The 27,492-nt window shown below is 42.1% G+C and overlaps 1 protein-coding gene across 1 annotated transcript; it reads right to left on the bottom strand.

The window, feature by feature from the left end:
• Window positions 1-4,000: 4,000 nt before the first annotated feature.
• On the bottom strand, window positions 4,001-25,976 carry POLR1B (RNA polymerase I subunit B). Its single transcript, XM_040224220.1, has 15 exons — window positions 25,589-25,976; window positions 23,725-23,892; window positions 23,128-23,274; window positions 21,362-21,494; window positions 20,392-20,528; window positions 19,045-19,268; window positions 18,208-18,379; window positions 16,759-16,930; window positions 15,368-15,649; window positions 14,150-14,283; window positions 11,522-11,692; window positions 10,826-10,982; window positions 7,816-8,012; window positions 6,284-6,537; window positions 4,001-5,394 (listed from the first exon to the last, which is right to left on the bottom strand). Exons 1-15 carry the CDS (start codon window positions 25,763-25,765, stop codon window positions 4,512-4,514), a joined length of 3,408 nt encoding a protein of 1,135 aa, XP_040080154.1. The 5' UTR covers window positions 25,766-25,976; the 3' UTR covers window positions 4,001-4,511.
• Window positions 25,977-27,492: the final 1,516 nt, after the last annotated feature.

Below are 27,492 nucleotides of genomic sequence, written 5' to 3'. Positions count from 1 at the left end.
TGGTATCTGAAAAATTGAGTTGGTGGTGGAGACCTCCACCCACTGGAATTGCTGCAGAACTTTATGGACCTCCCAGAGAGGGAACACTGAACAAAGACCTGAGACGGGGAGAGAGAGCCCCAGGGACAAGTGTCCCAGGAGAGAAAACAGCAAATGCAAAGGCCCTCACCTGAGGCTGGAACATGCAGGATCTATTCAAGGAGCATGAGGACAGGGCAGTTTAGCTGGAGTACAGGGTGAACAATGAGGGAGGTCAAGGCACCAGGAGGCTGGATGCATGTGGCCTTGGGGGCAGTTACCAGGACTCTGGCTTTTGCACTGAGTGAGATGGTGTGTGGGGCTCCAGATTCTGCATTTTCAGTAAGCTTCCCAAGGCAAATCTACCTGTAATAGTGTTTGAGGATTCAGTGAGAAGCCACAGAGGCAGAAAGGAAGCCCCTTCTTTAGGCTATTTTATCTAGAAGGGAGGTCCTAGTATTGCTGCCCTCTGCTGAGGAATGTCCTAGAAGCAGAAACACTCAAAAACAAACACACAAAAACTGCTCACCCTTGAGGTGGCACTAGTGGTAAAGAACCCACTTGCCAATGCAGGGAACACGAAAGACTCAGGTTTGATCCCTGGATAGGGAAGATCCCCTGGAGTAGGAAATAGCAACCTACTCCAATATTCTTGTCTGGAGAATCTCATGGACAGAGGAGCCTGGCAGGTTACAGCCCTTAGGGTCGCAGAGAGTCAGACATCACTGAAGGGACTGAGTACACTCACTTGAATTAATTTGGGTTAAAAAGTACCTAGTTACAAATGCAAACCCCTCTGGGCAGGGTTAATGATTACTTTCTTCTTGATAGTTTAGCTGAGAATAGCACTAAGAACTGGGAGAGGTTGAGAAGGGAGGAGGAATCAGCTGTTTGATTTTATGTGAGATTTGCACATTTCAGCGGGAAGGGAGGAGGGTGTGGTGAAAAGAAAGGGGAGCAGGTCGCCTGGAAGCGGATTGGCCAGGTGACTGGCCAGGAAGAGAGTGGCCTCCATTGGGTCCCTTCACCCCCTCTTCACTGACCCCAGTGTTAAACATACTGTCTCAAGGGAGGCATCTAAATTTCACTCTTAGAGCACATACTATCCAACAGTGTGCTCTGCCTGGCGCCGAGCTCAGTCCTCAGATTCCTGAGGCTGTTGAACAGTCAACCACAAAGTGAGAAGAAAGATACATATCCTCTCACATTTCAAGCCCGAAGTTCAGAATCAGGGTGCTGGCAGGTTGATTCCTTCGGGAGACTGGGAAAATCTTCACGCCTGTTTCCAGCTTCTGGTGGTTGCCGACAGTTCTTGGCCTTTCTCTACTAATAGATACTCATTCAGCCTTCACTTACATCAACCTCCTCTGTCTGTGTCCTCTCCTCTTGTAAAGATACCAAGCCCCAAGCTCTAGGGGCCATGTTTGCTCACATCCTTTGCCACAGGCTGCACTCTGTATAATTGTCAGTAATTAACGCTTGAAATTCAAAGGCTTTCCAGGACTGACTGGTGTGAGTGGAAGGGCAGTCTGTAGTCTGCTGGCCGATTTCTTAGGCACACCTGCCTCCACCACATTTTAAATGCAAGTGCAGTGGTTTCCCCTCTAATCCTACACTGCTTCTCCCACACCACATGGCTGGGCTGGGGGTGCCAGACAGGTCCCAGAAGTGTGCTCATCCCATTGCTGCTGTTGTCATTTTAAAATTTTCCCAGTGGGAGCAACCCTTACCAAGAGAATCACTCCAGTCACTGAAACGTTTTTATAATACATCACGCAGTACCAGTTACAACCACTAGGTGTGTTGGCAGGTCCGTGTTTCAAGGGCACAGTTGGGTGGACAGAGTTGGCAGGATTGTTACAGCAACACTATATAACCTGAAGATGTGCCAAGAGTGGCAAGAGGTAGGGACTTCCCTGGTGATCCAGTGGCTAAAACTTGGTTCCCAGTGCAGGGGGCATGGATCCCATCCCAGGTCGGGGAACTAAGATCCACATGCTGCACAGCTTGATAAAAAGAGTGATGCAGGACCCCTAACAAATCTGGGTGAGGGTGAGAAGTCTAAGGCTGGATGTCTTGCACTTGCCCAGGCAGGTGGGGCTGTGGCACTGCCCTGTGATACAGCCTCTTGTATAACAAGACAGATGGAATCAAAAGTGGCTTCTCATGAGGAACTTAGGTGAAAGTATTTTGACTGCCCAACGGATCGAAGGCTGAACCTATCCCGTGGATTTGTCTCCAAGTGGGCTAGATCCGGAGGTCTGGCTTCTAGCAGCACCCAGGGATGGGTATCACCAGGAACCAAAATCTGCCATTCAATTGGGTATTTACTTCTTTGAGATACTCAAATTCTTTCATTATTTAACACTCCATTCATGGATATGTTACTTACTCAGTTTTATGTTTAGCCCTATCCTCTCACTGAAGATATTTTCCTGCAAGTTGCATAACATATAATTAAATCTTTTGAATGTATTTTTAAGTAATTTTTTGCTTGTTCATTGAGATTATATATTTATATATATATTTACCCATGAGTGTCTCACATACACATAGATCTTGTATATACCTTCTTATCTGAGTGGATATAATCATTTGGGTTCACCAACACTCCATTCATAGAGACATAAAACATCATTCAACGTGGCAGCTCATTTCCGCAGACACCCAGCAACCCATTCATAGGGAAGAAACCTTTCAGTCTTGTTTCTAAATCCTATTAATAGGGACAGTTACTTGTATTCTAATACTCCATATACATCACTTGTGTTCACAAACACTTCATTCATAGATACAAACACATCACTCATTCTGATTAGATACACGTCATTACACCAACATTCAATTCAGAGATAAGCAATCATTCAGCTATACTCTTGAGTAGATATATTAGTTTCCATTTTAGCCACATTTTATTCCAAATTCATAGTATGTGTTATATAGATGTTTCCTTTCAGTAGACACCTTTTTTCCCCCCCTTCTTTTTGGCTGCACTTTTTGTGGGACCTTAGTTCCCTGACCAGGGATTGAAGCCAGGCTTCTTGCAGTGAAAGCATGGGGTTCTAACACACGAACCACTAGGGAATTCCTGACACCTCTTTTTTCTACCAACGTGCCATTTAGACATATTTTCTATCACTCACTTTTGTGTATAAATCCTTCCTTTTAGTAGATACACTCATTTAGATTCACAAACTCTTCATTCATGGAGATATAAAAGATATATTCAATTATGTATATAGAAATTTCTCTTATGTTGAAATATTTTCTTCTATATTCTGTTTTCCTATTATAGATACATAGCATATAGCTGAGTTGGGTGTGTATAGTTGTTCCCACTCTATAGTAGTTTATTCTCAAAGATACCAATCATTCTTGTATTCAGATTATTTCCTCTGAGTAAATTGTTTTATACAAACTGTCCATTCATAGATATTAATATATTTCATATCATTCCATGTTGAATATAGCTCTTTTAGATTCATTTTTGTTATAGTCACGTAAGTATAAAATTCAGTTTTGAGTTATATCTTTCTATGGGTTTTAGCAACCATTCACTCATAGACATGTTATATACAGATTCAGTTTTATCACTTCTTCAGTAAAGATTGGCTTCCCTGATAATTCAGTTGGTAAAGAATCCGCCTGCAGTGCTGGAGACCTGGGTTCAATCCCTGGGTTGGGAAGATTCCCTGGCGAAGGGAAAGGTTACCCACTCCAGTATTCTGGCCTGGAGAATTCCATGGACTGTATAGTCCATGGGATCACAGAGTCGGACATGACTGAGCAACTTTCACTTTCAATAAAGACATTGTTTTTTTGTTATACAAAGACCCAGTTTCTGGAGACACACATCAATCTTTTGAATAACTTCTTATGGAGCAATATATTAATTTGTGTTCTATCCATAGTCCATAGCATAGATGTCAAGTTCAGTGTTCTTACCATAAAAACACCAAGAAACAACCCAAAGGGGCACAAGGAAACTTGGAGGTGATGTTTATCACCATGACTGTGGTGCATATGTTCAAACCCACCTAATTATATACATTAAATATGTGCACTTTTTGTGTAAACATACACTTCAATAAAGCTGTTAAAAATTTCTACATTTTTTAATGTAAGAAAATATAAAATTACGTATATGCTTACACTGTGTTTATATTGAGCTGCTCTGCTCCACATGGACAGATAAATGTTTGACAGTCACTGCCTGCTGAAAGCAGGATGCAGAGAACCTGGGGTTAGACAGACTTTTCCCTGAATATCCTTTTATTTGTCAATGTATGATTTTTAAAGAACAAATATACTGAAAGTCACTTTCAGTAGTTATACTAAAGCAACTGAGAAAGTCTGCCTTCTGAGTTGCCAGGTCTTGGTTGAGAGCTCTGACAACTATGAAAAACTCCAGAGTAATAACTATTAATAGCCTCACCAAAACAACCTCTTGTTTTAATCTGATAGCAGTCTTGACCCAAAAGATGTGCGTCAGGTTAAACGATGTCCAGCTTCACTTTGATGTTCATAGCTGCCAGTTCAGCTATAAAATACCGAAAGACATAAGGCACGGAGATGGTGTCAATGGTGTCACTGCGGTTACACAGGGCACAGTTGTACTTCCTGTTGCGCAGGGCGGACCACGATGGGGGCGGCTTCTCCAACAGCGGGGAGAGCAGACTGCCACACTTCACACACACGTGGGCCACTGACCGATCTGAGCAGTTGAAGAGGCGGTCGTGGAGGAGAAAAGATGTACCGTGAGCTAAAAGGGCATCCCGCTCCATCTCCCCAAAACGGATTCCACCCTGGACGTTTCTCCCCCCTATAGGCTGGTTAGTGACTTTGTCTCGGGCTCCTGTGGTCCTCACTTGGAATTTGTCGGAGACCATGTGGCGTAGACGCTGGTAGTATACCACGCCTATGAAGATGTCTGCTTCTAGCTCCAACCCACTAATGCCACTGTACAACCTCTCCGTGCCATAGTAGTTGTAGCCAGCGGCCTTCAGCATCTCGCCAAAATATTCCAGGGCCGAGTTCTCCTCTGAGAAGATGAAGGGGGTCGCATCGTGGCAGAGCCCATGCAGAGCTGCAGACTTGCCGGCCATGCTCTCGATCAGCATGCCTATGGTCATGCGGGATGGAAAACCATGGGGGTTGAACAGAATGTCAGGGACCATCCCACTCTCGGTGAATGGCATGTCCTCCACTGGCCATAGCCTGCTCAAGATGCCCTTCTGCCCATGACGACTGGCGAACTTATCCCCAATTGTTGGGTTCCGGGGGACTCGCATGGTGATGCACACACATTTGAACTTGCCATTTCCGGTATCATTACTGCACACTTTGATGTTATCCACAATACAGTTTTCTTTACTCCTAGGAAAAAGTAAACCGGACAGAATGTCAAAATATTTGTTAAAATGAATAGAACGTGCCTTAGAGTGTGGCTGTATTTGGACACTGGGGCTTTAAAAAGGTAATAGAAGTTAATAATAAGACCATTAGGCTGGTCCCTCCTGAATGCAATCTAATAACTGGTGTCACCATAAGAAGAGGAAATTTGGATATAAGGAGAGACAAGAGAGGCACACGAGCACAGGAAAAAATACCATGTGCGACAAGGAGAAGGTGGCCACCTGCAAGCCAAGAGGCCTCGGGAAACCAAACCTGCCTTCACCTTGATCTGGGGCTCTGACCCTCCACAACTGTGAAAAAATAAATTTCTGTTGTTTAATAAATAAATGTCTAGAGATAATTTTATTGATATATTAATATTTAGTGCTTCATAATGGATATTTGCAAAAATTATTCTTACCTCTATTCTTCACTACAAATAGAGCTGGTATCCCTAAAAATACTTATGGACAGGGCTATTGATTACATTCACTACAGAACTGATTGGAAAAACAGTAGCAAGAAAGGCAGCTAAGACCTAAAAAATCCAGTTTTAGTAACAGGGATAATGAATTCAACTTTTTAGCTAAGACACATTATTAACACGTCTGAGAGAGATGATCAAGTTTGAATAATAACAGTTGTAAAACAAATCACAGATAACTCATCAGATGTAACAGACTGACAAGAAAAGTAGGAAAACAAAGGCAATACAACAGACCACACAACTTTATCTGTCCATTCAGTTAATAACTAAGCTACCCTTTGTATTACTCCAAAAATTCTCCTGTTGAAAAATAACATTCACTGACTTCCAGAGATTTCACTGAGAAATAGTCCACAAGAAATAGCCCCAGGTATGCAAACTTACTTATAGTACATCACAAAGCCTTCCCCGGTGTTGAGGTTTAGGTAGCTGTAATATGGATCTCCATACTTCAGTTGTGCTCCAATAAATGGCAATCCATCATCATCCAACTTCTGCATAACCCGTGGGTCTCCAGCTTTGACTCCAAAGACCAGACTATCATCTCCTTGTTTAATTTTTTCAGACAGATCTATGAATTCAGACTTGTAAACACTCCCATGGGCAAAGCCTCGTTCCCAAGAGGCCTTATTCACAATCTGTGAAGTCAGAGGATCATTAATTTAACAGACTGAGGCCAAATGAGGGTTTTCAAAATAAAGCTGGTTCAGCAATCCCACTGCTGGGCATACACACTGAGGAAACCAGAATTGAAAGAGACATGTGTACCCCAATGTTCATCGCAGCACTGTTTATAATAGCCAGGACATGTAAACAACCTGGATGTCCATCAGCAAATGAAGGGATAAGAAAGCTGTGGTACATATACACAATGGAGTATTACTCAGCCATTAAAAAGAATACATTTGAATCAGTTCTAATGAGGTGGATGAAACTGGAGCCGATTATACAGAGTGAAGTAAGCCAGAAAGAAAAACACCAATACAGTATACTAACACATATATATGGAATTTAGAAAGATGGTAATGATAACCCTATATGCGAGACCAAAAGAGACACAGATGTATAGAACGGACTTTTAGACTCTGAGGGAGAGGAAGAGGGTGGGATGATTTGGGAGAATGGCATTGAAACACGTATACTATCATGTAAGAAACGAATCACCAGTCTATGTTTGATACAGGATATAGGATGCTTGGGGCTGGTGCACGGGGATGATCCAGAGAGATGATATGGGCTGGGTGGTGGGTTCAGGATTGGGAACTCATGTACACCCGTGGTGGATTCATGTCAATGTATGGCAAAACCAATACAGTATTATAAAGTAAAATAAAGTAAAAATAAGAATTAAAAAAAAAAACCCAAAAAACAAAATAAAGCTGGTTAGCATTATAACTGGTTTAGGATAATTGGCATTTGATTTTAAAACTCCACATCTCCCAAATCACCTGTGCTAACTATTAAAATCCAGACACATATAGATGGCTTAGAACCCAATCATGCATAAACATAAAAAGTAGATATTTCTAAGACTACTTTACATTCATTTGACATCTGCTTGTATTGTACACTCAAATATGCAGGCTATATGCATATGAAATATCTAGTGATAGCCCTCAAAGCTTGTCACTTTTTTGCGGGGTGGGAGGCCTAGATGAGCAGCATATGGGATCTTAGGTCCCCAACCAGGGATGGAACTTGTGCCCCCAACACTGGGAGGACAGAGTCTTAACCAATGAACCACCAGGGAAGTCTCCTTGTCACTTATAACTTAGACCAAGAATTAATTAATAGAACATTCATACACCAAATATTAGGTACTTGGGCACATAAGGAATACTCCTTCAGTGATCTGCTGGTAAACAGAAAAGTTAAAAATGAGAAAGGGTGGAAGTACATCTCTTGGCAGCACTTACCATGGCATCTTCCATATCATAGCCAGTGTAAGAGATAACAGCCACAATGGCATTTGTCCCAATTGGATAGTTATCCATGTCATAGTAATCATACATGTACGGTCTTACTAAGGGGCTCTGTGGAGTCTGAAGACGATACAGTTTATTATCTGATCGATCTTGAAAAGTGAGAAGTGGAAAGCCCATGGTCTGCTTACCTACAAAGGGAAAAAAAAATTAACATTTTGTTTTTTCCCCTTGATGTTAAAGATAACTTATATATAAAATTGGAAACCAAATATTCATCATAAGGGAATGAATAAATAAGTAAGTCATGCTGGTTATGTTTACTACAGACTAATACCTGGTGTGAAAATGAAGTAGACAAATGTGTATGAACATGACCCAACCATGAAAACAATGCTGAGTGAGAAAAAGTAGGGAATGACATTTACTAGGATATATTCGTGTAGATTTGCCATACAATCCAAACAGTTCTAGACCTAGTTTATGGAAATGTGCAATGTAAAAAAAGCATAAAAAGAGGATTTAAAGGATACATACAAAATTACAGGATATTACTATTACTGGTGGGAAAGGAGTGATAGTAACTGTTATCTAATTAGATTACTTTCTTACACAGACATCCACCTACCCACACACACACACAGAACAAAATGTCAGTATTGTTAACTGTGGGTAGTCAGGTATGGGATAGATTAAGTTTCTTTTTTGTACTTCCTTACAGTATAGATAATCAATTCAAAACAAAATGATTTTAAAAACTAAAATAGATAAATATATACATAGAGGAACTTCTAAAAAACAGAAAAGGAGATTTGCAGCTTCCAGTAAGAGGGGCCACTCCTACAATATCACTCTCAACATGTGTAAGTAAAGGATCCAGAAGAAAAACAAAAGCAGATTATATACATACACATACTAGCTGAAAGCACTGGAATGTAACCACAGGAAGTTACAAACTAGAGAGGGGTTAACACTTGGACAAAAGGAACTGCACTGAGTGAATTTCCAGTTCTTTCAGTTTTGAATGTTTTGTTTTTTATGTTTTGTCTGATGGCCCAGTCAGAACAGCAGTCCAAATCTTTGGTGGACTCTAGAACTATGCGGGGTGGGACAGACATAAGCAGTCCCGCTAAGGCTAAAGAGCAAATTTCAACCACTGGAAGCTTGCTTCCAGAAACCTGAAAACCAGCCCTCTCCAGAGGAACAGAATAGAATCCACTTTTTTTTTTCCTTTGACTACATGGCTTGCAGGGTCTTAGTTCAACTAGGGATTGAACCTGGGCCCCAGAAGTGAAAGTACTGGGTCCTAACCACTGGACCACCATAGAATTTCAGTCTTTACCACATATTTTCCAACTACAATACAATCCAGTATTACTAGATCTACAGAGAAACAGGAAAACATGACCTAGACTCAAGAAAGATGCAATCAGTGGAGATTGATCCTGAGACGATCCATACGTTGGAATTGGGAGGTAATGACTTTAAAATACCTGTTACAACTGTGTTCAAAATGTAATGGGAAAATACGTCCACAATGAATGGAGATCAGAATCTCAGATAAAACAGGTACTATAAAAATGAAACAAATGGAAGCTCTAGGCTAAAAAATTAAGTATCTGAAAGAAAAATTCAGCAACGACAGAAAAGTCAGTGAATATGACAGATCAATAAAATGACCCAATCTGAAGAAGAACGAAAAAAAAAAAGATGGAAAAGAGAACAGAAATTCAATGGCTTATGGGACAATATTAACAACTTATTGACTGGAGATGTATTAGTATGTCTTTTGTTACCCAAATGTTATTTACCAGAGACATTTCAACATTAACTTACACAACAAATCATCGGCCACACGCCTTAGTTTCTGCAAAAGTCCTCCAGTCAATAATGTGTTAAAAGGCTTAACATATATAATGCATAACAGACATCTCAGGACATGAGACAGAACAGTCTCATTATTTCTAGAAATAATGACAGAATATCTTATAGATTTGACTTAATTTTTTAAAACAGGTTTAGCAATATCAGTGAACTTCAAGCAAGATAAATACAAACAGCAACAAATTTAGGTGTATCACAGTCAATCATTTACATACCAAAAATAATGGGAAAATCTTAAGGACAGAAGAAAAATAACACTATAACCAAGCAAACAATAATACACAAAACCACTGACTTCTAATTGAATTGACAAAGATAAAAAACAGAGCATAACAACATCTTTTAAGTGCTGGGGGAGGGGGGAACCCAAAAGTCCTGTCAAATCGGAATTATATATCTAGTTTCTGCAAGTGAAGGTGAAATAAAGACATCCTCAGATAAATGAAAACTAAGAGAATTTGCAGCCAGCAACCTGCGGCTATAAAAAAATGTTAAAGAGAAGTTGTTCAGGCTGAAAATTCCAGGCTGAAATGACACTCCATGAAAACTTGAATCACCAGGCACAAAGGAAAGAAAACACTAGAGATGATAATGACGGGTGACCAAATGGCTTGTACTCTTAACAAATCTAATCACAGGACCTTAGGCAAAACCAAACTGATGGACATTCTACAAAATATATTTATCTTTTCCTTAAAAATAAGGTAAGACAGACATTTAAGGCTAAAGATCTAACTTAAAGAACTAAAGAGACAAGAGAACTGAATACAACATATGGTCTTAAGACTAGGTGCTACCCAGGGAAAAATTTCCACAAACTTTATTATGCTACAAAATAATATATTATTGTTAAATTTCCCGACTTTAGTAATTGTCCTTGGTTATGTAAGTAGACCGCCCTGTTGTTAGGAAATACATAGCAGGATGTTCAGGGGGTAAAGGAGCAGCTCACTTTCCAATAGGAAATAGTGCAAATGAGGCAAAATCTAGGTAAAGGGTCTATGGAAGCTCTTTGTACTATTCTTATAACTTTGAGCTTTTCTCTGAGTTTGAAGTAATGTCAGAGTTAAAAACTGCAGTCGGTTTCTTTTGTGGCCACCACCACTCTGCTCCGTCTTACCCATCTGGCACTGGTACATGTTTCTCGGACTCTGGTTGTGATCTGAGAAAGGGATGAAGTTGGCGATCACACTCAGCATGCTGTGAGGGAAGAGCTCCTGGTGCGTGGTGACCCCGGCCAAAACCTCATCCTCAAAGATGGCAACATTCACGAAGATCTGGAAAGAGGAAGGACCAGGAAGTAACTGTGACTGCTAACACGTGTTAGCTCTTACTATTGATCAGAGTTTAAGAAAACCTTCCCACCCACCCAGTATCACGAACACTGAAGGGATGCACGGTAAGAAATAACACATCTTAAACATTTCATTCTAAATCTACCCTGGTCCAGCTATGAAGGGGGATAGGAAGGAGGAAAAATTTTTTATAAGTAGCACAAAGCCTACAGTTTTGCAACTACAGAGATGTAAGCAAAGATTGTGAGTGATTTTAGCAGAATGTTCCAGTCTCACCACCCAAGGCAGAGCCAGGTGCAAAGAAACTTGGGGAGCTGAGTGGGATGGGAAAGGCAGCTAAGGTGACCACCAACCCTCTCAGGTTTGATGAGCATGAAAACTGCTTCATGCTGATCACAGAGGAGGAAGAAAATAAGTTGTGACTTTCTTTCAAATGCCTGACTGTCATGATAACTGTAACATTTTAACAGTTACTGAGTCTCTGAAAGCTGCACATTATATAATCACAGGGGTCTATGTACCTGTTCCATAGTTCCAATCAGTTCTTCTTTGCCTAGTTCCAAGTTCTGCACAGGCCTCACCAGTCGACAAGGAGTGGTAAAAAGGTACAATCCTGGGTACAGACTTGGTTTTCCTGTCATGGGGATCAGGACCACCTCCATCCAGGGAGGAATTCTTTTTTCTCTCAACACCTGTTTTCAATAAAAAGAGAGTTCAATGAAGAATAAGTGACGTCTGTCCCCCTGCCACCTAGGAGGTGGGTATGGAGAAGGAGATCTAACATGAAAAGCAACATCTTGAAAGGTTTGCAGGTAACACACGTAGTACCCTGCCAGCCTCAGCCCCCCACAGATGGCTATTCACCCCACATTGAGACCTGGCAAAAGCCCTACTTTCTTGGGGACTCAATCTCACTATCAGGCAAACTAGTAATGACTGAGACTGAGCAAAAGGTAAACCAAGAATGTGTGGGTAAACATAGTATATGAAATTCTGTTGGCTGATGTTTAAAATATAATATTACTGGTGTTATTTTAAAATGTATTCAATGCAAAAACTCTTCCACTTGGCATTTAAAAAAAACAAAAAATCTATGAACACTTGGGTGAAAGGAGAAACACTAAAATTACAGAAATGTGAAAAAAAAAAAGAAATCTGTACAGTAGAACTGATGGCAGTAAGTATAACTTTATTTAAGTATATATAATACTTAAATATATAATATATAAGTAGAACTTATATATTTACAATTAAATATATTATTAATAAAATGAAAGAATAAAAATAGATGAATTAATTCTTAGCCTCAAAGGTAAAACAACAAAGTACAAGAAATCAAAGATAAAATCTGAAATTAAAGAAGCAGAGAACAGAAAGGTTCAAACTAATAAAACATTTTTAGTTCTTTTGATGTAATTGAGAAGGGGACGGGTATTCTTTTTCCTTGTGGGGAAACCAAAGGTATGAATATACTGAGTAAAAAAAGGCAAAGGGGGGAAAAGCATGGAAACAAAATTTTAAAACCATGAGCCTGCTTTGCATATTTCTGAAACCAGATGAAATGGATAAAATGCAGGTGACGAGAACAGACCTCAGCAGAGGTAAAAAGCTTCAAGACCAACTTCTGTTATCAAGGAGCTGCCCCAAAGAGACCACTAGAGCCGGATGGCCTCACAGGTGAATTCTAGAAGACCTAAGACCAGAGGACACACTGCTGTGCAAACTGCTCCAGAGCAATGAACACCAAGGAAAACTTTCTAATGCTTTTTATCAAGCAGAAATTTGTGAATGTTGAATTTTTTTTAAATCTTAAATAAAATTGAGAAAGTATCTGTATTTATTAGGTATTAAAATAATAACCAAGTGGGATTTACTCCAGGAATGGAAGACTTGTTATTCATCTTTATTATTAAAGAATGATCTTTGTCAGGGAATGAATACAATACTTTTAATATGTCTAAGGAGAAAATCTCACAATTTTTTTCTCCATAGGCAAGGTATACAAGCAAAAGAATTGTGTGTGGGGACTAAAGAACACAATCTTAAAGTGATCACAGTTAAGCAGCCAGGAGACCAGCCTACATTAAGTGCCTCCTGAAATGATATCCTGAGTCTCATCATAAGAAAGCTACATATATCAAGAGACAGTGTTCACAGTGTTTTCTTTAAAAACAAAAAAGTGAGACATTAAAGGCTGAGGAACTGTCCCAGATTAAGGGAGATTGAAAAAACACGCCAACCACATGTAACAGGGGATTCTGGACTGGGTCCCAGACAAAAAAAATCGGGGTATCAGCTGCAGACTTCACCAACCTGAGATTTTTTAAGTGCATTGTGGTTAATAAAGAGAAAATCCTTATTCTTAGAAAATATACACTGAAATCTTCATGGAAAGGAGGACATGTCTGTATAGTCTTCAAATGGTTTGGAAGTAAAATGTACATAGTATTTATAGAGCATAAAGCACCTGGGGGAAAACATAACAACTGGTGTATCTGGGTAATGGGCATATGTGAGCTCTCTATGCGGCTCAAACATGCTTTCAGTGTAAAACCATCAAAGTAAAACAATGAAAAAACTGAAAAATGAAAAAAACCCAACTAAACAGGATAGAGCATAAACTACAAATTCATCTTACTGCCAAACTCATGGCCATTATCTAGGCAGCAAAGACTCTTTCCCAGAGAAAATTCTAAAGATTAGTTAGTCAAAGAATGTTATTCTATTTGACTTTTTAAAAAAGTATTTCAAGAAACAGAAGGCAAGCGGTTATGACTGCTACCTTGATTAGCTTCAGTATTACTTAAAATAGAAGGCCATATTTTGAGATCCCCTATTTGCCACTAGTATTTACAAAGGGAAAAAAAAAAGTTAGAAATGTGTTAGAATAGTAGGCTAGGGCCTCAATGAAACAAACCAAAAAAAAAAAAAAAAGCATGTAGCTCAAATACCTGTCACTGACCCTAACCAATGAGGCCAGTGTAAGGCAAGATGCTGCCACCAGAAGGACCCTATGGGCAATTCCAGAATTAGCTTCTGACCTCCAACCCCTTGACACTCAATAATACCCTAGGGCTACCTCAACAATTAGAAAAGACATGAAAACCTAAGATGGAGGGACAAAACAATTCACAGAGACTCAAGATCACCTTAAAATGTCGGAGAGAATCGGCAACGCCAGGGGCAATCTCCTTATCGGCCCAGCCAATCATGACACCGTCCAGCAGGACAGGGTAGCACTCACTGTATGGCCGATGTGGAGTTCCATCAACTGGAGTGATCCCTGGTGAAGTGAACAAATGGAATGATCTCATCAGGATGCTTTCCCAACATTTAAATTTCCCTCCAGATTCAACAACAGCTTTACCTTTCTAGGCATCTAGGCACCTTGTCTCTAGACCAGAATGTTTTTATATTGCTTGAGGAAACATTTAAGTCTTTCAGCAAGGACCACCAGGCCTAGGGTCTCTGGCTTTGAGCAGAGTAGCAGGGGTATAAAGGAGGCTTTTTTCTGTATACCTTTTATATTTGTGTTTCTGAGCCAGGTAAACATATTAACTTTTCCCCCAAAATCTAATTACATTTGCTCATTATTCACACATAACAAATTTGCCAACGTGCTAAAATGTATCTGTAACCCCAGCATCAATACTAGTGGCTCCTCTCGCATCATTTGAGGACATCTAGTGAAAATTTTCAATCACCAGAAACATGTTTCTGGCTGAGGTCACACAAGGGGATGCAGGTGCAGCTCACACTGTAAATAACGGTCCTTGCTGCACTGTTCAGTGCCGTATTTTTCGCATCTTTGTGCTTTTGCTGTTTAAAATGGCCTTCAAGCACAGTGCCAAAGTGCTGGCCCCTAAGCACAGGGCTCTGCCGAGCCTTATGAAAAAACTACTTGTTAAGATGAGCTTATAGTTACAGTGTAGTTAGCTGAAAGCTCAGCATCAATGAATCAACAATATATATTAAATAAGGCATCTTTAAACAGAAACATGCATAAAGCAAGGCTATGGACCCAGCAGCTGATGAAAATACTGTCATGAGAGGTATGCAGGAACCTAACCTTTTCTTCCCCAGGACCAATGACTCAGTGTCTGCTAATTCAGTGCCAGTGGTGACTTAGAGAAGTAACGCATACAACAAGAATCTACTCTAGCTAAGTAAAGGACACTCATCCATGAGCTGTCAACACCCTCTGTAAAGGTGCTTTACAAAATGGCACAGGTTATGCACAGTATGACACCATCACCCTTATATGAATTCTCTGCTCAAACCCCAGAGAAGCACAACTTAATAGCTTTGCACCTGTAAAACCCACACAAGCAAACAAGACAGACTGCTGCCTGCCAAGAACCACCTACCCAAGCTGCAGAGTAGAGCCGGAATAGATGCTGTGTACACAGACTGTGTGACGACCTCACAGATGGAGGTTAAGTGGTTCATCAGACCACAGGGCTCCCCGTCAGGGGTGTGCACGGGACAAAGGAAGCCCCAGGATTCCGGCAGCAGCCTGCGCACAGTGGTGGTCCGCATTTTAGCAAAATCGGCCCCTCTGTGCACACAGCGGAAATGGGAGAGATAGCGTATGAAGTTCAGCTTGTCAGCCACGACGCAAAGTCCAGAATCTTGCAGGAAGCCAAGACCTTAATAAAACAGACATCATTGAAAAATGGAATAAACTGAAAAAAAAGAAAAAGCCCCTTTTTATTGGAGGCTCTGAAAAGATAATAAAACTTCAGAACACATTTGAGATCGTGCATGCTCAGTTGCTAAGTTGTGTCTCTTTGGGACCCTGTGGACAGTAGCCTGCCAAGCTTCTCTGTCCATGGGATTTCCCAGGTAAGAATACTGGAGTGGTTTGACATTTCTTTCTCAGGGGATCTTCCCGACTCAGGCATCAGCGGGCAGGTTCTTTATCACTGAGCCACCTGGGAAGCCCACACTAGAGATCACAGAGTGGTTATCATAAAGCTTATTCAGCTGTGGTGAGAGGAAGAGCTTACAAAGGAAAAAATATAGTAAAAATCCCCAGATTTCACAAACTGTATTAGCCTTAACTGTTTCCCCATCTCTTTCTCGTGATGTCTATGGAGAAACATAAATGAGTAACAAAACAGCAAGTAATTAAATGGGATTCATCCGAGAGAGAGTTGTATAACACACAAGCACTTGTTAGCCCTTAAGGAATTTGCATCAGTACCATCTCCTTTAGAAAAAAAAAAAAGATTTCTGGGCCTTCAATAACCACTTTGTAAAGTTTTCCAGTTGTTCTGATATGACTGGTTTAGGGATGGGTATGTCTAAAAACCCTCCCAGACTACCACTTAGTTAACCTTTCCTCAGAAATCTAAGCAGTCTCCGGTTTTCTAGAAGGAGGCATGGGAAATGCATTCATTCATTAAAATCAGATTTAAGCTATACAGACAACCTGTCTAAAGCCCTTCAGCCCAATATACACCTGTCAAAATTCACAACCTGAAATTGGTCTTTAATGAGTGAGCAGCTCACTTTCAAAAAGAACCTCTCCCGGGACTTCCCTGGCAGTCCAGGGGTTAAGATTCTGAGCTTCCACTGCAGAGGGCACAGATTTGACCCCTGGTCAGGGAACTAAGAACCCATGGGTCATGTGGTGTGGCCAAAAAACCAAACCAAACCAAAACAAAAAAACATCTCTCAAAGTAATATACAAACTGACATTAAGCAAATAATTTGAAAAACTGTAACAAAATGAAGCCCATCTATTTAATTTCACCTGTTTTAGAACGTAGATTCCCAGTAGCAAGAAGGTATTCAAATGGTTTTGTAAGGTCTATTCCCAGACTGAAAATCTTCATCAAATTTTCACTGTTTAAGGACACATTGGTCTTCTGAGACTTCTTGTCTATAGCTATTTTAATAGACACTAACCAAGCTTCCAATTTTTCCTGAAATAAGAAAAACAGTTTAATTTTTAGGTGTTTTAATTAACCACAAATTTCATATTTACTCAGTCCGTGGAATTTTCCAGGCAAGAATAGTGGAGTGCGTGGCCACTTCCTTCTCCAGGGCATCTTCCCAACCCAGAGATCGAACCTGCTTCATGTACCTCCTGCATTGGCAGGCACATTCTTTACCCCTGTATCACCTGGGAAGCCCTAATTATTGATAATGACTTTGGAGATTTTTACTTCAGTCCTCTCCATCTTTCCTGTCATTATGTTATCTCTTAAATTCTTTTTAGGGATAATATTAAAAATAGAAAATGCTACTCAATCAACTTTCTTATAAAATTATTGTTAACATGCTCTCCCTAGACACACACAGATAACCAGAGTTCTCATTATCTACAGTAATCACGTCCTACAACGTCTCTGTGAACACTGCACAGAACCCCTGCTCCCAGAGGAAATGCAGGGTCAGATGTCAGTGAGTTTTCATTTACTGACAACATCTTTGTCAACTGATCAACACATGACCTTCTTTTCTGTGTTTGTGAACAGACATCTTAGTTTACACTGTTGATTCTTTGCCACTGAGCTCAGAGCAAACAGCATCATAACTCAACACCTGTACAAAGTGTGTCTAACGCAAGTGTTTCCTCTATAAGGCAGGCACAATGCAGCCTTCTTGAGCTTAGCACCACGGAAAGGGACTTCAGTACTGAGCATGGGGGCCATTTTAAACAGCAAAATCACCAAGAAAAAGCAGAAAAATGTGAAAAACATGGCACTGAGGAGACACTCGTTTACTGCTCATCAGAACTGAGCTGGGCCTTGTGCCTCAAAAGACTAACTTTTCAGCACTCTGTACATGTCTGCAAATGACCAAGAGTGTGCCGCAAGTACTGATATTGCTGGGTTAAAAATAAATGTTAGTGAGTAGTTGAAGTTAATAGTACAGAATCTGTGAATAATGGGGACTGACTATAAGTGAGTATATTGGCCATTTACACTTCATCATTAATGTTACGACCAAGATTTGACAGTTCTTATTTAGCGTCTATAAAGATACTAAAGAAAGTCCTGAACCTGCCATAGCTAAGACCTCTGATTAAGTCCCTTACTGCTAAACAAACAAAAAATAGAAGGAAAAATAAAACACAACCCTACAAAAAAATGCTCAAACTAGAAATTATAAGCATGCAAGAAACAATACTGCTGAATATGGCCACACCATCCCATAAGAGGTAACGATGCTCCAGGGTGAAACAGCCTGCACTTACCTTCAGAAACATGAGGAAGAGTTGACCAGGAGTTAGAACCTCCTGGTTCATTAAACTGTCAGGATTCTCCTCCATGCACTCTCCTTTGGCTAAAGCAAAGAGCTTCCGGGTCATGAGACAAAGCACATAGAACTTCTCAGTGTTGGATTTCAGGTGGATACAGATACACTGGCTGCCGAAAGAGAAAGCTTAATCCAGCTACTGATACTATCCGATGTCCTACTAACCAAGGTCCCCAGTCCACATTTACCCCAGACGTCTTCAGTCATTTTCCAAAAACTGCTTTTCACTTTTGCTGGCAACATTAGCAAAAGAACAGAACGGGCTCACAATATCTAGGATTGTAGAGACAGGCCATAAGTGGCAATTAAAAAAAAAAAAAAAACAGTTTTTCAGTTGAAATGGCCCTGAATGTGGCTTGTGGCTACAGATTGCTCAGTGGAGGACTACAGCAGGGCTCCTTTAACAATTACACAGTGGATACAGAAGACAGAGTCCCAGCCTTGGGGAAATAAAGGGACATGATGCCTGCAGCTTTTAGATAATGCACAAAGAAAAACGACGTATATGTAGAGAAAGTAAGAAAGATGTTAATAAACTGGTGAGTTGGAAGTCTGAAGTTATTTCAACATAAAACCTTAAAAGTAAAATATAAAACAGGAAGCTAGCAGGAAGAGAAAGGTGAGGATGGCTGCAGGAACAAAGTTAGCCCCTATCTCACTACACCAGAATCCCACCCCCAGGGCTATTCTGATTTCCAGATGACTCACCAGCCCCATGTATATCCTTACTGGTAACCACAGACACTGCCCAACCCTAAGAAACAGTTTCACGTACTTGAATAGAAACTCTGCAGCTTGTTCGTTTGGGTACCAGTCAGGAAGGTTGAGTTTCACTCTGAAGCGCTCCCCCAGATAGTTAAGGACCTGTTTTTGTGTGGAACATCCCTCTTCCATTACGATCCTTAACATCTGAGAAACCGAGTTCCTAAAGAAAGAGTCATCCTCCTTTCCTTTGATGAGCTCCTGAAAAATCTGATAATCGGAAAAGCTGACAAGTGCCTAGAAAGGAAAGAAAAAAAGATTCTTTAATTAATTTATTTTAATTGAAGGTTAATTAATTTACAATATTGTGGTGGTTTTTGCCATACATTAACATGAATCAGTCACGGGTATACATGTGTCCCCCATCCCAAACCCCCATCCTGCCTCCCTCCCCATCCCAACCCTCTGGGTTGTCCCAGTGCACTGGCTTTGAGTGCCCTGTTTCATGCATCAAACTTGGACTGGTTATCTATTTCATATATGGTAATATACATATTTCAATGCTATTCTCTCAAATCATCCCACCCTCGTCATCTCCCAGAGAACCCAAAAGTCTGTTTTTTATATCTGTGTCTCTTTTGCTGTCTCGCATATAGGGTCATCATTACCATCTTTTAAAATTCCACATATATGCAAAAAACAGTTGCTTTTTCAAAATTGTTAACCATCATTTAGTAATGGTTCGTTATTTCTTTTTAAAACCCAAGAAAAATCAGCCCTCTACTATTGCTGAGTCTAAGCAAGCTCTTCAAAATAAGGGTCACACTTGTATGGGAGACACCAAGATGTCCCAATGACCCTTCCCTCTTGGTACCCACAACCTTGGTCTCCTCTGCCTTGAACAGGACTGGCCTGTGTGACCAAGGGAGTATGGCAGAGAAGCTGAAGTGTGACTCTCAAGGCTGGGTCGTGACGGGCACTGCAGCTCCAGCCTCATTCTCCTGGTGAACTCTCTGGGGAAGACAGGTACCTCAAGTAGCCTGTGGAAAGGCCTGTGAAGAGGAACTGAGACCCCCTGCCAAGAGCCTGTACTGACTTGCCACCCAAGCTCAATCGACCTCAGAAGGGGATTCACCAGCCCTGGGCAACCCTTCTACACAGTAGCAGCCCCCACTAACATCTCATGGCAACCTCCTGAGACCCTGGCCAGAACTGCCCAAATCAGGAGCTACTTCCAAATTTCTGACCACAGAAATAGAGAGAGAAATATTTAGTCATGTTTTAACCACTGCATTTTGAGGTAACTTGTTATGGAACAGTGGATATTAGCATAGCATGAATGCTGATGAGGACGACCTATTCATTTTGCACTTCCAATGATTTGCTTCCTAACAAAAGAAGTATATTCAGTAAGTCACACCTTAAGTGCAAATCCCAAAGGAAGGAAAAACAGTTCTTTCCGGTAAATAAAGTTCAACATAACCGTGCCATTTTCCAAGTAGTGAAGGTTCATATTGACAGCAGAATGTTCCTCTCTCACACAGTGCATTGAAACTCCTATTGAAACAAACAGAGCAAATAATCAGAAACTCAGCAACACTACCATTAAGCATAGTATCCACGGCTATAATTAGAGACAGATTTTTAGCTCAATTGTAAGAATAAACTGTTTAACTATAGGATTCCAGACTGCAAAATGCTATCTTGAGAAGCCAGGCCCTGTCATGGAGAGTGATCAAACAGAAGTCAGGTTGCTATCAGTCAGAGACCAAGGCAAATGCCGTGCCTCCTGAACTGGAAGAATTCAGAGGCCTAGACCCACCTCTGACCAAGTCAGCCAGGCTTCAGTATCGTAAGCAATAACATAAAAACTCATGTTCAGGGGCTTCCCTGATGGTGGTGAAGAATCCACCTGCCAGTGCATGAGACATGGGTTTGATCCCTGAGATCTGGAAAGATCCCACATGCCACAGAGTAACTAAGCCTGTGAGCCACAGCTATTGAGCCCACATGCGGTAACTACTGAAGCCCACGGCACCCCAAGAGCCTGTGCAAAGTCACTGAAACAAGAACCCCATGAACTGCAACTAGAGAGTATCCCCTGCTCGCTGCAACTAGACCTGTGCAGCAACGAAGACCCAGCACAATAAAAAATAAATAAATAAAATTATTAAAAAAAAAAAAGTTGATTCTGTTCAAAAAAAAAAACTGAACACAGTAGAAACTAGGTGTCCCACTATGAATGTATAGCACAGAATTGCTTAACAGAAAAACAAACCAAAAATTATATATATGAGAGAAAAATATCGGACTCTATGTGGATACATCTACTTTTAATAAAACAGCTTAAATATTTCTGAAAGAACATTCCAAATATCCCTGCAACTTACCATACTGAGTGTAGCCAGGCCCTCTGCTTTTCCACTTTGGTCTTACCATTGCAATGGGGAAATTTCTGCGAGGCATAATCAACATTCGGATGACTTTTTCAATGCCATTGATGATAAAATAGCCTCCCATTTCCTGCCAAAGAGATGAATTAAAAATTTTTAAACAAAGACACATAACTACCCGCAAACATGATACTGAACAAGGGCAAGTATCACCCTCATTCCTAACCAGATGTGCACAAGAAGTGCCCTTAGGCAAGAGGACCTGTGGGTCCCTGGGAAACTGCCAACTTAATTAAATCTTCTCGAGCACATTAAAAAGGCTGTAAAGACTTGGGAGAAAAGTATGGAAGGAAATCATGGTACTTCCTTCGACCAGACAGGTTGGATATAACCTGCCACATTCTTATCCCTAAAATGACTGCACTCTTCAATGACATTAAAAACCAAAAACAATTTACTCCAAAGTTGAAAACAGTAATAGTTTTGTTTCCACACAAGTATGGTTTCTCATGAATCTGGCATGGGCTTCCCTGGTGGCTCAGTGGTAAAGAATCCATCTGCCAATGCAGGAGACACAAGACGATGTGGGTTTGATCCCTGGGTTGGGAATACCCCCTAGAGGAGGAAATGGCAACCTGATCTAGTATTTTTGCCTGGGAAATCCCATGGACAGAGGAGCCTGGTGGGCTACAGTTCATGGGGTTGCAAGAGTCAGACACGACTGAGTCCATGTGTGTGTGCACGCACACGCACACGCACACACACACAGAGCAGGTATATCATGCTGGGTGCTCTATGTCAGCACAAGTGGGACAACTACATGCCATTTTCAAAAGAGAAAACTGGGCCTCAGGGAGATTAAACTTCCCAAAGGTACACAAGGGGAAAGTGGAACAGCTGGCTGTCAAACCCAGATCTGCCACCAAAGGCCTCTTCCCACCACATAATACAGTCTCCCTATTGTAGGCAGAGTCTGCACATCTTGATTACTTCAACACAAGCCACCTAACCGAGCTGAAGGGAGGGTATATGAGGCATTTAATACATCCACAGAGTTCGACTGTAGGTAAAGCAGACATATTAGACACGTTTTGTGGGTTAAAATGTTGAGAGAGCTGTAAAAATTCAAATACATCTCTAAATATGTATCATTCAGAAAATTAGGGAAAAACCTACCAATTACCCCCCACAAATAGTAATATTCTCTAACTGGAGAGTTCTTTTTTTATTTTTAATCACAAATAATGCTTTTAAGTATTTAGCTTCTTATAGTACTCACGTAATAGAAACTGACAAATCCATCTTATTGTTGTTTAAACGTTAAGACATGTCAAACTCTGTGACCCCATGGACTGTAGCCGGCCAGGCTCCCCTGGCCATGGGATTTCCCAGGCAAGAATACTGGAGTGGGTTGCCATTTGCTCCTCCTTTTTTTCCTTTTTTTGCTGATGCCACACAGCATGTGGGACTTAACTCTCCCACCAGGGATTGAATCCACACCACTTGAAGTGGAAGCATGAAGTCTTAACCACTGGACCACCAGGGAAGCCCCTAGAGTGTTCTTTTTCATACTGTCTCATCTGAGACTTGTTATGAAGCCTACACAGAACATAGACAAGACATCAAGGCCCCTGTTACCTATCTAGAAATTAAAGCAGAGAAAGAAAACTGAACTCCCTGACAAGCTTTCTGTGCTCACACTCCCAGTTCTGGCCCTTTCTACTGTCACCAGGTCTTTCAGGGCACGGCTCCCCTGTAGGTACCTCTGGTTCCTCATGGTGCTCGATGAGGGCTTTTGGAGGAAGGTTGTATAAGTTGCAAAGCTTGGATTTCACCATGATGGGAACGTAGCCCAGAAACTGCTTAATGACTCCTTTTGAGATTCCATTCACTGACCAGCTGATATCAGCCTAAGTGAAAATGAGAGAGAGAGAAAAGTTAAAAAAAAAAAAAAAGGGAGGGGGGTACTATCTAGATCTTTAGGAATAAATGAGTATTCTAGGGGAGGGAGACAGAGGGATGGACTGGGACTTTGGGGTTGGTAGATGGAAACTATTACATTTAGAATGGATAAACAACAAGGTCCTACTATAGCACAGGGAACTATATTCAATATCCTGTGATAAACCACAATAGAATACTGAAAAATAATATGTATATAAAAAAAGAATAGATGAGTATTTTAAAAGATTAAGGCAGAGGACCATAAACTAAATGATTTTATGCTTTGGGTTTAAAAGATGGGATTGCTTGGACAACAGCACTGAGGAAGCCAAATTCTGGTATAAACCGTATTAGGCACTGGGCTTATTCAAAAAAAATGTACAGTGTGTGAGTCGCATGCTGTCACTCATACTCACTGTCAGCTTTCCTCGGTAGGTGCTCCTCCGGCCTCGGCACTCTGCTGGATAAACGTTGAGCTCTTTGCAGATGCTCCCTTTGGGAACGGCTGGAGGACTGATGACGGCATCCACAATGGTGAGAGAGATCCGCTCATCTTTGAAAGCAAATTCAAAGGGAGGGACGGCCTGAAATACAGTTGAGACAGTCAACAGCTTGCACTTTCAAGGCACTTTCTCTCAAAGACTCTTTCAAATCCCAAGTGTTCTACAAGCACTGTGTCATGCTAATGCGACACATCTAAGAAGAGCCAACACCACATCTGGCCTACTCATACCCTAAGTACCTAAAACAGCATTAAGAAGATGTTTTTGGTCTACTGACTGTTGGATTCTATAATAGGTTCTAGGGATACAGCTGTTTACGGACAAAGCTGTCCTCTGAACCAAGTACCTGACTTCAGTAGTGTGTATATGTTAATCCCAAACTCCTAATTTATTTCTGCTCCACATTTTACTTTGTACTCTTTTTGTGCATATGTTGTTGTTCAGTTGCTAAGCAGTGTCCAACTCTTTGCGACCCCCATGGATTGTAGTCCCGTCAAGCTCTTCCTCAAGAATACTGGAGTGGGTTGCCATTCCTTCCTCCAGGGGATCTTCCTGACCCAGGGACTGAACCTGGGTCTCCTGCATTGCAGGTTCTTTACCATCTGAGCTACCAGAGAACCCATTTTAGTGGAAAGATTCCTTGATCATCTCAACGCTGGACTCTTTTTCATTGTTTTAATAAATCCCAGGGTCAATTAACTTATAAGCAGATTTACAATTTTTCTCATAGACATGATACAGTGAGTCCCGGCACGATAGAAATTATTTCCCATCAGACAAAAATATCTCATCTTTTGCAAACGGGTGAAGCAGTATTAATCTTCGAAGAAGCCTCAATGGCTCCCCCATTATTTGCAGAAGAGAGTGCAAGCATCAGAAACTGACGCAGCTTTCAACATTCTCTCCACCTCTCCTGCAGAACAAGCCCTACCCAACAAAAGCATAGGGTAGAGACCCCTGAGCTCTGCTCCTGCACTTCCCCTGGAGGGAACGCACTCTTCTCTTGGACTCATGAGGTCCTGGCCTGGGTTAGCTGCACCTCCCTCCTCTGTGCCCCCGAAATACCCTACATAGCCCCTTGGCAAGAGCATTGCTCCAGAGTACTGGCACTGACTGCCTTCACAGCTCCACCTGCTGCTGCTGCTAAGTCGCTTCAGTCGTGCCGACTCTGTGCGACCCCATAGACTGCAGCCCACTAGGTTCCTCCGTCCCTGGGATTCTCCAGGCAAGAATACTGGCGTGGGTTGCCATTTCCTTCTCCACCACAGTTCCACCACCTCCACCCAAAACACGATCGCAAGCAAGAACTATCTCTTACATAGGTCTGCCTCTCCCTCGCTGTCAGAGCCCAGTGCCCGGAGACACCGGGATGCTTACTAAGTGAGACCCTACCCCATTATTTTAACCTGAAGCCTGCTACCATCACCCTCTAGACCAATCACTTTAGTTTGGAGTAAATGTTACCTAATGACGTTACCAATCTCTAAAGGAAGACCAAAGGTTTCCCACTGAATCTCGCTTTAATGCCTCACTGGCACCTTCCTCGACATAGCCCGGCGCTGGGCCTGTGCCCCACTCCCCCGTCTCCTGGATCCCTCCTCCCCTCTTCCAGGCCCCCAGCCTCACTCACCTCTCCCTCTTCCTTCTCCAGCGCCTCACACACCCCGCACCCCATCCGCCGCGCCGCCAGGCCCCTTTGCTCCACCCGCCTGTAGCAGGGGCTAGAGGGGCCGGAGAACCCAAAATTGAGGAACGGCTGGGAGGAGGCCAAGCTCACCTGCACCGCGTGGCTGAGCCCCTCGCGCACAGCGTAGTTGAAAGACTCGACATGCGCCCGCGTCAGCTCCTGCAACGCTGGCTTTTGCTGCTCCCGCGGGATCCCGTAAGAGGGGTCGGTCAAGTGCTTTAGGCTGGGCCCACTGGGCAGGTTTCGCCACCGGCCGCCGGGATCCATGAGTTTGCCTGCACACCGGGCGCCAGGGACTGCTCCACACGCGCCGGAAACACCGCCCGGCGCCCAGCACCCATGACCTGCTGGGAAATGTAGTTCCTCTTGGTCTGCCGGCCCTGGGTCCTCAGATTTTACAGGGTCGACTAGAAACTAATACTTGGAGCAAGTGGGCCCGTTCAAAATTCTGCAGAGTCGGAGAGCGGCGGATCGGCCCCGTCTCCTCTCTTGCGGCGTCCACCCCTGTAGATCTCCGTTCTCCACTCAGAAAGAGGAAGTCCGCTCCACGACCAATTCCGCGTGTGAAATCTCCATCTTTCATTTGCGGTTTAGAACCGGCGGAGAGCGGTGTTCAAAGATTTCCTTCTCTTTCCTTGACCACTTTGCGATCCAATATTGATGCAGACTCTCGGGGTGACACCCAACCAGAGTTCTGGCTTCAGGGAAAAAGCAGTTGGGCACCAAACGATTGCCCTCTACCCAGCTGTTAAGTCGGGAAGGTTCATCACTGGGACCGTCTAGCGGTGGTCCTCCCCCCATTAGCCCCTCCCCGCGTCGTCTAGACTCGAGTCTTGAGCGGGAGCCGGCGACGTGTGTGCAGGCGGGCGTCCTAGCCCTAATATCCTTTAGTTATTTAGTCGCTAAGACATGTTCAACGCCTTGCGACCCCATGGACTCTAGCCCTCTAGGCTCCTCTGTCCATGGGATTGCCCGGGCAAGAACACTGGAGTGGGTTGCCATTCCCTTCTCCAGGGGATCTTTCCCAACCCAGGGATCCGGGGATCTTAGTTCCCTGACCAGGGATCAAACCTGTGCGCCCTGCAGTGGAAATGCAGACTCTTAACCACTGGACCTCCATGGATACTTTGAGTCTCTAAATCCTATACTCCATTCATCTCCCCAGAAAACGATTTATCGGAGACTGTCTGCAGCTGTCTTGCAGCGTAATCCTTCCTGTGTGTGTGCGTTTAACTGCTCTATTGTGTACGCGGTATAACTACACACAATAAATTACACCCGTTTAAAGGGTACGCGCTGGTAAGTTCTGACCTACGTATATATATATACCTCCTGGGCTTCCGTGATGAAGCTATCATCACAATTAAGATAATGAATTCATTCACCACTTACAGAAATGTCCGCCTGACGCAATTCCACCTTTACCTACGTCAGGTGGTAATTCTCATTCCTATATCAATTTTAAAAATTATCTTGTTTCTTTCTTACGTTTACACCATCAAATCTCCCAAGATGTGTGCAGTTGTGACCTAAATTCTGCCTTCTCTTCCTTTACAGCGACTGCTACTTTTAGGAAAAACTCTCTTCCTCTATTCCCTCTCCCTTGGTCAGGAAGGTAGGAGAATGAGGGGATTATGACAGGTGCAACTGTTTCCATCAGCATACAAACTTGCTGGAAAAGCTGTTAGAAAACAACTCACTGATCTCTTTCTTGTCCCCTTTAGAACATGGATCTTAAAAAGGTTGATCATCATTCCTGTCTCTCCACTGCTTTCAAGGTTCATCCATGTCTCAGCATATTTAGTTCTTCATTCTTTTCACAGCTGATTAAGAACCCATTGTATGGAGACCCATTTTGTTAATCTGTTCACCTGTCGATGGACATTTGGATTGTTTCCACCTTTGACTGTTGGGAGTAACACCGCTAGAAACATCCATGCACAAGTTTTTGTACAGACATATGTTTTCAATTCTGTTGGGTACTACAGCTGTTT

The sequence above is a fragment of the Oryx dammah genome, unplaced genomic scaffold (assembly GCF_014754425.2).
Source record: "Oryx dammah isolate SB20612 unplaced genomic scaffold, SCBI_Odam_1.1 HiC_scaffold_25, whole genome shotgun sequence".
NCBI lineage: Eukaryota > Metazoa > Chordata > Mammalia > Artiodactyla > Bovidae > Oryx > Oryx dammah.
This window is presented reverse-complemented; position numbering and strand designations above follow the sequence as displayed.

Coding starts and splice junctions, on each gene's coding strand:
- POLR1B (XM_040224220.1), bottom strand. CDS start 25,765: ATGGATCCCGGCGGCCGGTGGCGAAACCTGCCCAGTGGGCCCAGCCTA. Junction 18,380..19,044: donor GCTGCAGAGTTTCTATTCAA/GTACGTGAAACT, acceptor CTCTTTCGGCAG/CCAGTGTATCTGTATCCACC. Junction 6,538..7,815: donor ATGATATGGAAGATGCCATG/GTAAGTGCTGCC, acceptor CTGACTTCACAG/ATTGTGAATAAGGCCTCTTG.